The sequence below is a fragment of the Chrysochloris asiatica genome, unplaced genomic scaffold (assembly GCF_000296735.1).
Source record: "Chrysochloris asiatica unplaced genomic scaffold, ChrAsi1.0 scaffold00086, whole genome shotgun sequence".
NCBI lineage: Eukaryota > Metazoa > Chordata > Mammalia > Afrosoricida > Chrysochloridae > Chrysochloris > Chrysochloris asiatica.
Window position 1 is genome coordinate 9,091,030 of NW_006408604.1, and position 15,645 is coordinate 9,106,674.

The window sequence follows — 15,645 nt, forward strand, 5'->3', positions numbered from 1 at the left end:
GTCACAATTTTGTATAAATGCAAAGAAACATAGATAACACACTACTTATGGCTGAACTAGAGTCCTGGGGAAACAAAAATAGTTTTAAGAACTTATGCATGTTACAGCTGGACAATGAAAAAGGCTGTAGAAGAACTGATGCATTTGAGTTATGGTGTTGGAGAAGAATACTAGAGTACCATGGACTTCCAGAAGAACAACCAAGACTGTATTGGAAGAAGTACAGCCAGATTATGCTCTTTAGAAGCCAGGATGGACAGACTTCATCTCTCATACTTTAGACATGAAGGAGGGACCAGTCCCTGCAGAAGGACATCATGTTTGGCAAAGTGGAGGGTCACTGAAAAAGAGGAAGACCCTCAATGAGATGGACTGGCAGCAATGAGCTCAAACGTAGCAGCAATGAGCTCAAATGCAGCAACCATTGTGAGAATGGTGCAGAAACAAGTAGTGTTTCGCCCTATTGTGCATAAAGTTGCTGAATGGCACCTAACAACAACAACAAGCTACCCAGAAAGCTTGGCAGTCTATATCAACCAAGAGACACTTCACAAGAAAGGTCTAGAGTACTACTTCTGAAAGATCGCAGCCAATGAAAACTATGGAGCACACAGTTCTACTCTGAAACACATGGATTTACATGAGTAAAAACCAACTCGATGGCAACCAGTATTTTTTTTTTTAAATGGTTGACCTTTTAGTAAATACTGCCATTTAGACAGAATATTTAAAGTTAAATAAGAATAAACATAAAACCTACACACTAGAAATAAAATCATATAAGCACTATTTTTGACTGGCAATGTCAATGAAGTGAAATGTAATTCAACTCACAGAAAATTCTGACACAGAATCTAGAATTGAAAAATTCAACAATGTAAACAATTAATCAAACGTATAAGTATTAACCACATCAACAATAACTTGACGATTCTCAGATTAATTAAATAAATGGTTTGGAAACTACTATCCTATTCCTACAAATTACTTGGGTATTCTCAGGAACTATATCACTGGATAAAATCCCACATGAACTCAACATTTTCCTTGAGTACCTAGTAGTTTGTATAAAAAAATATCTTTATGCAATAAACTGCTCTATAAACACAAATTGTCTTGATTGGATTAAAAACAGTTTAAAAGATACAGATTACATACCAATAACTTCTGACATAAACCTTCTTGAGCCACAGGCAGATATAATATGTATAGAAGTATGGTGGTGATGGTTACGTGCTGTGGAGTCGGTTCTGACTCATAGCGACCCTGTACAGGGTTTCTGAAGCTATAAATCTTTACAGGAGCAGAAAGCCTCATATTTCTCCTGCGAAACAGCTGGTAGTTTCAAACTGCTGACCTTGAGGTTCGCAGCCCAATACGCTACCAGAGCTCCTTGCATACAAGTGTATATACCTCCCTAATGGTAGTAACTAACCCAGTTAAAAATAATTGAATTTGGAACTCATTTATAAATTTTTATTTGATTAGTCAATTCGTTAGGTTATGTGGTTGTTACCGCTGATAAGTGCTGTCAAGTTGGTTCTGACTCATAGCGACCCAATGTGCAACAGAACAAAACACTGCCCGGTCCTGTGTCATCCTTACAATTGCTATGTTTGAGCACATTGTTACTGTCACTATCAATCCATCTCCTTGGTGGGGAGGAGGGAGATCTTTCTCTTTTTCACTGACCCTCCATGTTACCAAGCATGATGTTCTTTTCCAGGGATTGATCCTTTCTGACATGTCCAAAGAATGAGAGGTGAAGTTCTGCCATCATGGCTTTTAAGGAAAATTCTAGCAGTACTTCTTCTAAGACAGATTCATTTGTTCTTGTGGCAGGTTATGACACTTTCAATAGTCTCTACCAACACTGTAATTCAACTGCATTGATTCTTCTAAGGTCTTTCTTACTCATTCTCCAACTTTCACATGCATATGAGGGGACTGAAAATACCATGGCTTAGATCAGGCGCACCTTAGTCCTCAAAGTGACATCTTTGCTCTTTAACACTTTGGTTAAAGTCAGAATTAATCTTTACACTCAACCCCACTTCTAGAGAAATTGCATTTATTTTCTCAGTGTACAATGATAGATGGCACAGCCATATTTAGCTTAAGCCCTCTTTATAATTATTCTTACTACCAGCATTGCTACAGAAGAAGTTCAGGCAAGTCATACTGCATTCAGAAGATGTACACTGTCTTCAAAATGACAATGGAAATTATGCTTAATTCTAACTTTTCATTCAATTTCAATCACATTTCTCAGTAGGCAAAGTAGTTTCAGCTCAGTGATTTGGCAAATTTACCTGTAGGTAGTAAGTGTATCGTTGTTTGAGATGGTCCACTTGTTGGCACCCCAGATGGCTGGAGAGGGGGCGCTGGCTGAATGGGTTGCAATGGTCGAGTCACAGGCTGAGAAGAACCAATGGTTGATACAGGAGCATGATTTAGTTTTTTAGGTTCTGTTAATTGAAAGTAAAACATTATGATTATCGAAAGAAACAAAAGCCAGAAAAACAAGTTTTGTCTCTAGGATGAATTTTACTTTTGCTTGCCATTTGGCTGCTACCGGATAGGTTAGACTATGCAGGAGAAAGATGTAGCAGTCTGCTTCTGTTGATTTACAAGTTAGGAAACCCTATGGTTTTACTTTGTCCTGTGAGGTTATAGGAGTCCTGGTATGGCACTGTGGGTTTAACGCGCTGGAGTGCAATATCGGCTTGAACCACAAGCTTGGAGGTTCAAGCTCACTAGCCACTCCATGAGAACCCAATACAGGGTCGCTATGGGTTGGAACGGACTCAACATCACTTAATAACAACAACAATAGGGTGGGTCACTATGAGTAGGAATCAACTAAATGGCAGTAGGCTGTTTTTTGATGTTGTTTTGTTTTTTAACCACTCACTTGGGCATCACATGTACATCTCAGAGAACAATTTCTTTTTGTTATTTTTGTTGCTGTTAATTTGAAAACTGAGTCAAAGAGCTTAAATAATTTATTTTTGGACCTATCATAAATTCTTACTAAAATTCCGTTTTATACTTTAATTCTTAGAGAAAAAATTCTATCTCTGGATTCAATACAGTATCATGTCAACTAAAAAACAAATTTCATTGCCTAAATGACCATATGTTTATATATTTAGTTAGCTGCAAAAAGATAGTTTCCTAGACAAATACCCATAAACTGATGAGTTTCTTATGTGATCTTAAATTCCAGACACCCTATTGTTTAGGTTTTTTTTGGTCAGATAACATAAGATGGTTACTTATTCTCACTATTTATTCTTTATTAAAATAAAATACACATAGACTATGTTATCTGAAAAATTTATCTCCAATGCTCTAGGAAATGGACTCCTGGTATGGTGCTGGATTGTGAACCACAGGTTTGACAGGTGTTATCCAGAAATCCTGTACAGGGTCACTGGAGTCACAATTGACTTGACAGCACTTAACAACAACAAACCCTAGAAATAAATTTATGTATCTCAGACAAACTCTTAAAAATCCACTACGCAATAAAAAATATGTAAGCTGAAAGCATGTGTATCCAAAATTAACTCAAAAAACAAAATTAACTCCACTGTTTTGTTCTCCCATGCTGATTTTCTAGTCTTAATAGAATTTCTTACTGAAAAAGGAATGAAACTTAAGACTTCGGTAGCTGGTACCTGAATAAGGCGTGACTAGAGAGTATACACTTGAGAATTGGAGAATTTAAGATGAATCTAATTTAAGCAGAAAGAGATCACATGCAAAAGGGATGCTAGAAAGGAAGATGTCATGCGCACTGAAAACAAACTTACTTTTACTTTTTTATGCCAATCTACAGATTAAATCATGTTGTGGCACCATAGAACAAGAAGTCGACCTGAAGGTCTGAACTGCATGGTTCAAACTCACCATCCACTCCTCGGCAAACCTATACAGGGTATCTCTATGAACCAGAACTGACTCAAGAGCACTTAACACAACAACAGATGAAATAAAGGAAAATATAAGATGAAATTATAGAAAATTTCAGAAAACAAGCTAGCAAATAATTGGGGGGGAAAAAAAAGGGAACCATACAAAAACAATTAGAAAGCCAGAAGATTAATACTAAGACTTCAAAAATAGAGAACTCACAGAAAGATCAAAGAAGTACGACTGAATTAATGGAAAGCTCATTTACTGAACTTGAAGAAAAATCCCTCAACATTCAACTGCTATAGGACCAATCAGAAAAAAGAACAACAAACAAAACAAAAAATCCAAAGCCTATGGTTACGAATCGGGCTGCGAACCTTAAGGTCAGCGGTTCGAAACTACCAGCCGCTCCGCGGGAGAAAGATGAGGCTTTCTACTCCCGTAAAGATTTACACTCTCGGAAACCCTGTACAGGGTCGCTATGGGTCGGACCCGACTCGATGGCACTTAACAACAACAACAACATTAGGATACTATCAAGAGGGAGTAATAACCTACATGCAATAGAAATTCTCGAACAGAAAAACACACACAAAAATAAGAACTCTAGAAAATATTTCCAAAAGTTGTTGAAAGAAAACTTACCTAACATCATGAAAGATGAGAAGACAGCCATTCAAGAAATTATATGTGAGTTACAAACACGATATACACCCCCCCCCCAAAAAAAACACCAAGACATATTATCTTTGAAAGTCAAACTTCCAAAACCAATGACAAGGCAAGAATCCTGAAAGCAGCTCAGGAAAAACCAACAGTAACTTACAAAGGAGAACTAAGCTCTGATTTCTCAGGAGAAACCATGTTTTCTCATAAGAAAACAATGGAATGATAGATATAAAACTCTGAAAGAAATAAATTTCCAACCACGAACCATACATCCAGTAAAATTGTTGTTCAAATATGTTATATGTTGGCAAAATTAGCACATTTTCAGACAAACCGAATTAAAATAATTTGTAAAAACTAGGCCAACCTTACAAAAAATACTAAACAGAGCTCTTTGGACAGAGAAACACCAACAGCAACAATCCGAGACTAACATAAATGACAATGTCACCTAGCCCCAACCCAGATGTGGTGGTGGTGTGCCGTGGAGTCGGTTCTGACTCATAGTAACCCTATGTAGGGTTTCCGAGGCTGTAAATCTTTACAGGAGCAGAAAGCCTCATCTTTTTCCCGTGGAAGAGTTGGTAGTTTCAAACTGCTGACCTTGAGGTTAGCTGCCCAGTTCATAACCACTACGTTACCAGAGCAACTTGTAACTTTAAAGTAAAATGAGGGAATAATCCTGTTATAGAACTTACAAATGAGGAGAAAATCAAATCAACTGTAATAAAAAATGAAAATAAACCTAATTGTAACCCTAAAAATGAGACCAAGTCTTACTCCCAGCCCAACACATACCCTTAGCACTAGTCCTAACCATTGTTGTTGTTGTTAAGTGCTGTCGAATTGTTTGTAACTCACAGTGATCTCAAAATGGTGAGTTTGAACCACGGACTTTGTGGTTCAAACTGACACTGCAGTTGAGAACTTATCCTACAGCACACCAGTCCTAACCATAACTGTAACAATAAATAAAGTCCTAAGCCTAACATAGATCCAGTCACAGTCCTAACCCTAACCCTCACTCATTAACTCTTACTCATTGGCCCTCCAAAATATAAATTAAAATTAGAAAAAAGAATCAAGATTTATAGTCTCAGGAACCCTACGAAGCAGTTGTACTCTGTCCTATAGGGTCACTATGAGTTGGCATTGATTCAATGACAGTGGGTTTTTCATCATAATATTTATTGAACAATGTCGGACATTTCAAAAGAAGATGGAAGGAATATACAGGATCAATGTACCAAAAATAATTAGTTGATGTTCAACAATTTCAAGAAGTAGCATATGATCAAGAATTGATACTATAAGTCCAAGCTGCACTGAAAGTACTGATGATAACCTAGGCTCCAGGAACTGATGAAATACCAGCTGAAATGTTTCAACAAACAGATATGAGCTGGAAGCACTCACTCATCTATGCCAAGAAAGTTGGAAGACAGCTACCTAGCCAACTGAGATCCATATTCATGCCCAGTCCAAAGAAAAGTGATGTAAAAGAATGCAGAAATGCTTGAACAGACAGTAATATCATTAATATCAGACATCAGTAAAACTTTTGCAAAGACATGAAAAAACAGTTGCCACAGTACATGGGCAGAGAACTACCAGAAATTCAAACTGAATTCAGAAAAGGATGTGAAATGGGGCAGTCACTGCTAATATCAGATGGGTCTTACCTAAAAGCAGAAAATACTAGAAAGATGTTTACCACCAGTGTTTTATTGACTATGCAAAAAACTTTCATAATAAATTATAGAAATAATGCAAAGGACTGGAATTCCAGGACATATAATTTTGCTCATACACATATGAAGAGCCAATCACATGTCAACAGAACAGAAGGGGATATTGTGTGGTTTAAGACCAAGACGGACTCCTGGTGTGGCATTGTAGGGTCAGCACAGGACCGCGAACCATAAGCAGTTCAAACCCACCAACTGCTCCTCAGAAACCCTATACAGGGTCACTATGAGTTAGAACCAACTCAATGGCATCACTTTACAACAACAACAACGAAACCATGAAATGTGTGCAACAGCATTTTATCTTTTCACTATACTTATTTCATCTGTATACTGAGCAAGTAATTCAGAAAGTTGGGCTATATGAAGAAGTTGGCATTCAGTATGGAGGAAGACTCATTAACAACAAGTAATGCAGGATCTGCAGGTGACATAACCTTGCTTACAGAAAGCAAAGAGGACCTGAAGCACTTACTGATAAAGACCAACGACTACAGCCTTCAATACAGATTATATCTCAATGTAAAGAAAACAAAAATCTTCACAACTGGACCTATAAATAGTATCCTGATAAACAGAGAAGAGATGGAAACTGGCAAGGATTTAATTTTACTTGAACCCACAATCAACACTCACATAAGCAGTAGTCATGAAATCAAATGACTTATTGCATGGGGCAAATATGCTGTCAAATACCTCTTTGAAGCATTAAAAGAGCTAAGCCATAGTATTTTCAAGTACCTCATATGCATGTAAAAGCTGGTCAATGAAACAGGAAGGTCTTAGAATAATTACTGTATTTGAACTGTCCTGCTATGGAGTCTTGGTGTGGCTCTGTGCGTTAATGCTCTGGACTGCAAGGTCAGTTTGAACAGCAAGGTTGGTGATCCAAGCTTACCAGCTGTTCCTCAGAAACCCTATACAGGGTCAACTATGATTGGAACCGACTCAGTGACACTTAACAAGAAGAATAACTACTGTATTTGAACTGTGCTATTAGCAAAGCACATCAAATAATACCATGGACTGCCATGAGAACAAACAAATCTGTCTTGAAAGGACAGCCAGAATACATTTTAGAAGGGAGAATGGCTGCGACTATTTCACATACTTTGAATAAGTTATCAGGTGACATCAGTGCCTGGACAAGGACATAGTACTTGGTACAGCAGATGGTTAATAAAAAGAAAGAAGACACTGACCAAGATGGAATAACACAGTGGCTGCAACATAATGATTGTAGAGATGGCACAAGACTAGGCAGTATTTTGTTCTGTTAGACATAAGATTGCTATGAGTCAGAACCAACTTGACAACACCTAATTAACAAGAAGAAGGGACAAATTATATTCAGAAAGTCTTGTTTATTAAAAAACTGAAAATACTACAGGTAACTTGAAGCTTTTTTAAATTAATCATATTGGTATATATCCTGATAAATGAAACAAATCTCCCAATTTTACTTCAGGTTTTATACAAAACAAACTTTACTGTCCTATGAATTTAATTGCAAAGCTAGTTAATTTTGTTTTTCTAGTACCAAATGAATTCTTATTCTCAACAATATGACATTTTTAATCTGTAGGCTAGTTTTATAATGTTTTTAAGGTAGTAATAATGTTATTAGGTGATGCCACAGTTCTAACTCATAGCAACCCTATGTTGTTGTTAGGTGCTATCGAGTTTGTTCAGACTCAGGTGACTCTATGCATAACAGAACAAAACACTGCCCAGCCCTGTGTCATCTTTATAACTATTGTTATGTTTAATCTTTTATTGTTGCTGCCACTGTGTCAATCCATAACTTGGGAAGGGGTCCTTTATCTTTTTCACGGAACCTCCACATTTCCAAACCTGATGTACTTCCCCAGGGACTGGTCTTTCCTGATAATATGTCTAAGTATAAGAGATGAAGCCTCACCATCTTGGCTTCTAAAGAACATTCTGGCGTACTTCTTCCAACACAGATTTGTTTGTTCTTCTAGAAGTCAATGGTACTCTTAATATTCTTCTCCAACAATGTAACTCAAAATGCATCAACTCTTCTACCTTCTTCACTGTCCAATTTTCAGATGCATATGAAAAGCTACTGAAATACTATGGCTTGGGTCAGGCACACCTTAGTCCTCAAACTGGTTGTCTTCTCTTGTGGTGTGTAGCAGCTTTGCCTAATGCAATACGTCATTTGATTTCTTGATTGCTGTTTCCATGAGTGTTGACAATGGATACAGGCAAAATGAAGTCTTTGACAACTTCAATCTTTTCTCCATTTATTATGATGTTATTTATGAGTACAATACAACAGAGAAAAAAAGAAAGCACTGTCCACATGCATTATTTAATTCCAAAAGGGATACAAAAATAATCAACATGCTGTTGTGGAGACGTCTTTATAAACTATTATACAAATAAAAACTTTTATCAAAATATTCTTCAGTACAATTACTTTAGTACCTTGTGAAGTTCCACTCTCTTCATCATCCATTGTGAGATCAATGACACCACCTGAATCACTGGCTGTGGCTTTCCCAGTCTGAAAAACAAAACTCTTTTAATTTACAAAGGAATCTCTGGAACATAGAACTGGAAAATGAACTAGGGAGGAGACATACGTATGGGTAACGAGTAGCCTGTTCAATCTGGACCCATAAATGGCATTACCTGAAGAAAGCTTGTTCAATTAAGTGCTCTAGATTATTCATGAGTTAAACCTTTTCCATGAAAGATTTGAAAAGAAATTTTGGAAGTTTTCAAAATTGACCTATTGACTCTCCATAGAACTACTAAATGTAATTATATGGGTTATAAGTGCTTTAAATACAAAGCTCACTTTTACCCAACATTTAAAATGTTGACCAATTCTAACCTAAATTGGCACTATTAATCTACCAAAACACCAAAGGCAATCTTTAAAACTAGTATTAGGTGACATACAGAATTAAATTTTTATACTAAAAGATGATATGATATTGTTGTGAATTGCGTCAAGTTGGTTCTGACCCATAGTGACCCTGTATAGGGTTTCTGAGGAGCAACTGATGAGCCTGAACCACTGACCTTATGAGTTCAAAGCAACTTTACAGTCTGGCGCACTAATCCACTGCAAGATTCCATTATATATATTGTATTGTGTACTAAACTGTAGCCCTCCAATCTGTATGCTGAACTCCTGGCCCTATACCCCTGTATATGTGATCCTCTTTGAAAACACAGGGTTTCTTTTGTTATGTTAATGAGAGCACACCATTATAGAGTGGGCTCTAAATCACTTCTAAGTTATAAAAATTGGTTACAGAGAGAGAAACACACAGAGGGAGATAGACACCATATGAGGACTATCTAACAAGCCAAGGATCCTCAACGAACCAAGGAATTCCCAGGACTAATGCAGCAATATGACTGAGACCCTGGTTTTGAGTTTTACCCAGAAGTTTAAGAATATTCATTTTTGTTCTTTAAATTTAGCCACTTTTGGTATTTGTGTTACAGCAGCAATAGTAAGAAAATATGATGTAACACAGTAAGCTATATAGCAATCTTCAAATTATAAATGAGTTCTGTTCCTAAGCCTGTTCTTAAGTCTAATTTGTACATTAAGTCAAAACAGTTAGATAAAGTTTGTATCTAATGTCAGTTAGTCATATGTTTTAGTACAGAGTACAGAGCATAACTTTTTATGTGCAATAAACATTAAAGAAATGCTTCCAGATCTACTAAAATATCTTGACCATTATCATTACAATAATACAAATGGCTTGATGTGCATTGCAAAGTAGCCCCCAATTGGTACTATGAACAGATAGGGTATATGAGGGAACTTCAAAGTGTCAGTGGAAATTTTCCAGTATCTTTTGATTCTATTTTTCTATGAACTTTCTGAAGCCCCCTATCATGTATCTCAAGCCCCCTATCATGTATCTCAAATTTTTAATACAATAGGATTTACCAGGGTTGCTCATCAACAATACCTATATTTAAGTTGGACATTCATAACCAAGAAATTGGCTATATTATTAACCAGATATTCAAAATGAGCAAAGTCAACCCTTTTTCTAAAATTGGAAACACAAAATTTTTAAAAGAAAAGTATTTTTTAAAACCACAAAATATTTTCCTCTCTTAAAAACAAAACACACAACAACAAAAAAGAAAGTGGTACAATATAGGCCTCAAACGCCATGAATTTGGAATCAGAAAAACTGAGTGCATCTTCCAGCTCCAATATTCCAAACAAACACATTGCCATCTATTCAATTTTGATCCATAAGTCACCCTGTATAGGACAAAATAGAACTGCCCCATAGGGTTTCTGAGACTAAATCTTTACAGAAACAGACAGCATCAGCTTTCTCCCTCAGAGCATCTGGTGGGTTTGAACTGCTGACCTTGTGGCCAGCAGTCTAATGCTTAGCCTACAATACCACCTGGGTTTCTTTCAATAATTATTAATTATGTGAATAAAAATTAAGAGATAAATTTCTTCAATTTCCTAAATTTTGAAGGGGGAAGCTGTTCTGAAGATGAATTCATATTGCATAAAGTGCCCAACACCAGGCCTGGCACATGGTATATGTTCAATAAATGATCAATTTAATTTATCCTAAGGAGCCCTAGTGGTGTGCCAGTTAAGTACTTGACTGCTAACTGAAAGGTTCAAATGCTGCTTTGTAGGAGAAACATACTGCAGTTTGCTTACTTAAAGAGTACAGCTTTGGAAATTTCATGGGACTGTTCTCTACTTCTCTACCCTTTTAGGGTCACTATGAATCACTATCAACTGGCTGACACAGGTTTTTTCGGTTAGAATTTATTTTATGATACTCTGAGATAGGCTCCAACAAATTGCTTATTAAGATTTTCATGTGTAAAATTAAACTTTTACAAAACTAAAGAAAATAATTCTTTGAAGTTCATAAAACGTGAACCCAGTCCCAAAATGATGCAATTCTAATTTCTTACAATTTAAACAGTTCTCTAATAATTTCACAGATAATGTCTATTTACAAACAACACATATCTGTAAAAGCCCAAAGTAAAGTCCCACCACACAAATCTACAAAATTTACAACTTTAAAATTCCTAGCAATGTTAAAATAATGTAACAGAATCCACTTGCTACAACATTATCTACAATGAAACCATATAAAGGCCAGTGAATTGAGACCCCACTTTGTAATTGAATCCAAGTGGATCCAGAAGTTACATCTAAGACTTTAATGAAGTAACTCAAATTACATTTTAAAAGGTAAAGGAAAATATGATGTGAATATAGAGTTGCAAGAATTCTATAACTTATCTAAATAGCTCAATATTAACTATAAATAATATAAATATATGGTATAAATTTAAATTCTGAATTCTAATTGTAAACCCCAGAATAACTGATTTAAAAATCGAAACCACATGTAGTTAGAAAGCTAATAGAAAAGTAAGACAGAATGCTTTGGTTTTTTTGTTTTGTTTTTTTTTTAAAAAAAGACATAAAGCAAATTCTTAAAAGGTACAAAGAAAGAGACAAATTAATAAAAAAGTAAAGTAGTGGACCTAAGAACACCCATACGACCAATAAAATTATATTAATGCACAAACTAAATGCTATCAAAATATAGGGATTGTTAGATGGGACAAGAAAGCTATAATTTGTCTACAAAATACCACTTAAAATATGAAGTTACAACCAAAAAAACAAAACATGTAAACATTAAGCAAAGAAAGAATGGCAGCTGTGTCTACGTTAACATTAACAAAAGGCAAAGAGGGAAGCTTTATAACGTAAGAGGCGAAGTCTCACCATCCTTGATTCTTTGGAACATTCTGGTTGTGCTTATTCCAAGACAGATTTATTTGTTCTTCTAGCCATCCATGGTACTTTCAATATTCTTTGCCAACACCATAGTTTAAATGAGTTAATTCGTCTATAGTCTTACTTAGTTATTGTGCAACTTTTACATGCATATGAGGCTATTGAAAATACCATGGCTTGGTTCCGGTGCCACTTTAGTCCTCAGAGTGATATCTTTGTTCTTCACTATTTTAAAGCAATCTTTGTAGCAGATTTGTCTAATACAATACTGTCATTTCATTTCTTGAATGCTGCATCCATGAGTGCTGATTGTGGATCAAGCAAAATAGTCTCTTGACAACTTCAAACTTTTCTTCACTATTATGAGGATTTTTATTTTCCTTATACTGATGTGCAATCCATGCTTAAGTCTGTAGTCTTTGATCTTCATGGATTTGTTTTAAGTCCTCTTAAAGTTGCATCATCTAAATGTCATGTATGAAATGGGGCTAGTGTGACTGAGGAACGAAATGTTTTTAGTTAACTTTAATTCATTTATATATAAATGTTCAAAAGTAACTAGTAACCTCAATGTCGAGTGAACTTGAAGGTTGGTGGTTCAAACACAGCACATGCTCCTTGGAAACCCTATACAGGGTCACTATGAATTAGAACTGACTAGACAGCAACTTAACCACCACAACAATAGAAGCAAATTACAAAATGCTAAAATTAAGTCATCACAACAGCCTTTTGTTTGGAAAACGTTACTTAACCTGTCCAAAACATTCACTGGGAGAATTAAAGACGTACATTCTTTATTTAGTTTTAGGTTTACTTACAAAGCAGACTGACTTTCTACACATGTCACTTGAAAATGACTGAATTAAAAATATTTCTCATAACACATATTTCACATAATTTTCATTGAAAATACAGTTAGAATCCATTAAGACAACTTTGGAAAACTTGCAGATTTGATCTCTAATGCTACAACTAACCTTTGAACAACACGGGGCTCCAACCCCTGTTGTTCACCTGTGTTGCAGAAAATCTGTGTGTAGCTTTTGAGTCTTTCAAAACTTAACTACTAATAATCCACTTCTGACCAAAAATCTTACCGATTAACATGTATTTTATATGGTTGGTTGGTTGGTTATGTGCCGTGGAGTTGGTTCTGACACACAGCGATGCTGTACAGGGTTTCCAAGGCTGTAAATCTTTATGGGAGCAGAAAGTCTCATCTTTCTCCTGCAGAATATATGGTAGTTTCGAACTGCTGACCTTGTGGTTCGCAGCCCGATTCGTAATTATGCTACATTAACCACTATGCTACCAGAGCTCCTTATATTTTATATATGTATTATAAATTATATTCTTACAATAAAGTAAACTAGGGAAAAGAAAACTTAAGAAAAATCACAAGCAAAATACATTTACACTACTGTACTATGTCAATACTGACAATACTCAACAGTTTGCATGATGTATCATGTTCATATTGAGTAGGCTAAGGAGGAGGAAGAAAAGGAGGGCTTGTTCTTGCTGTCTCAGTAGTGACAGAGGTATAAAAATCGAAGGAAATAGAAGGGAAAGCAGGAGAAGAAAATATGTTTGGTATAACATGAAAATACAGCATAATTTGTGACTTTTAGTTTCTTTGAAACTATTTTTATACAGTACCAATCCTTATTCCATTACTTGCTTTAGTTTCAGTGCTCATATTATAGAAGAGCCCATATTATACAAATCAAATTAAACTTGAATAATATGAACTGTTTTGCTAGACTGTCTAATGTCAATATGTTTTCTGGCACTGCTTTTACGTCTTCTTTCTCATTGTCTGGCACCAGATCATTGGGTAAGAAGCACTCATTTCCAACAAGTCACCTTCTGTTAATTCTTCTGGCATAGTGGCTATGGAATTTCTCAAAGATCCTTATCTTAAAACCATCCCTGCCCGTCACTTTTTTTCCCATAACCCCACAATCTCCTTTATGATTTCCATGATTGGCTCTGTCACATATCCAGTGAAGTTGTGCACAACATCTAGACACAATTTTCTTCTGCAGAAATTTATTGATTCAGGCTTGATGGTTTTAACAGCTTTTTCTGTAACAATAATTGCAATTTTAACAGTGTAATACATCCAGACTTTCATGATGTTCTAATGGGGTTCTCTTCTGTAACATTAAAAATCCTTTCCAAACAGTACTGTGTATAATGAATCGTTATGAACCCCCTGATCTAGATTCTAGTCTTTAAAGGTCCTTATGATCTGCTGATCCAGACTCTAAGACAGTGTGTTTGGAAACAAATAAATCACTTCAATGCCTTTGATGTCAAATTCATGGAGTTCGTTTTGGTGCTATGTACATCCTAGAGGCACTTGTGTGCCTAAGTTTTGAAAAATATCAACTGTTCATAACAGATTTGTGTATGTTTTATTGTAGTAAATGACATACTAGAAACCAAATATACAAAAGAGGCTTCAAAAATTCAAGGAACAGTAGAATTACATAATGAAACATTTCCATACTTTTTGAAATGTTGACATACCTAGCTTTCCTTAATTTTTCAAAATTTCTAGGCTACAGGGTTTATCTGCTAGATTTTTCAAATTAGTGCAAATCTCTAAATAATTTTCCAATACATTTACTGAAAAAATGTATTGAAAAAAAAAATGTATAAGTAAACACAGGCAGTTCAAACTCATGTTGCTTAAAGGTCAACTATACATACAAATATTACTAACATTTTATTTTAAAAATTTCAATACTTTAAATTTACGATCCATGGTACAACTCTAGCTTTGGTCAAAATCTTAAAGAAGAGTCATAATTAAAGATCATTATGCTCCTATGTTTTAAAATTCATGTTGTTTAATCCTGTCTGACATACTTATGACTTTTTGTTTTTCCAGGAATAATTTATGAATAGCTTGAAATGATGAGAAAGGAAGGAAGAAAATAAAACTATCAATAACCTAATTATTTCACTACAAATGTATTACCCCTAAAGCAATATGAGTCAGAATAGACTCGACAGCAACTAAAAACACAACAACAAAGCAACAATTTAGTAGAAGAACTAGAAGAACAAAGTTAACACAAAAAACAGTCATTCTTACTAAATGGTTTCAAGATTCAAAAAAGCAACATAAAGTAGCAAAATCCTAACACATTCTCAGAAAGACAAAAACTTTCCTCCCAAAAGATATTTCTGATCAGTTCTAAAGAATATAAAATATATTTGAGGGGTGATAAGCCAGTAAGAGCTTCTAAAAAGATTGACCTAAAGGAGATTCACAGCTGTTCCGCGGGAGAAAGATGAGGCTTTCTGCTCCCGTAAAGATTTACAGCCTCAGAAACCCTGTACAGAGTCGCTATGAGTCAGAACCGACTCCACGGCACATAACAACAACAACAAAGGAGAACCACAGAGGCTGAAATGTTTGTTATTTTTTAAAATATTTTTATGTGAAAATATGCATGCAAGATAAGCACCAATTCAGCAAATTCTACA

General features: G+C 35.5%; 1 protein-coding gene across 2 annotated transcripts in view; it reads right to left on the bottom strand.

Annotated features, from left to right (window-relative positions):
• The window catches only part of ATF7IP (activating transcription factor 7 interacting protein), a 72,821-nt gene that overhangs the window by 8,848 nt on the left and 48,328 nt on the right, over window positions 1-15,645 (bottom strand). For both annotated transcript variants that reach the window (XM_006866038.1, XM_006866037.1), the window contains exons 10-11: window positions 8,793-8,871; window positions 2,313-2,468 (exon numbers count right to left, since the gene is read on the bottom strand). In XM_006866038.1, the coding sequence (XP_006866100.1) occupies window positions 2,313-2,468; window positions 8,793-8,871 (235 nt within the window). The remainder of the gene's footprint in view (window positions 1-2,312; window positions 2,469-8,792; window positions 8,872-15,645) is intronic.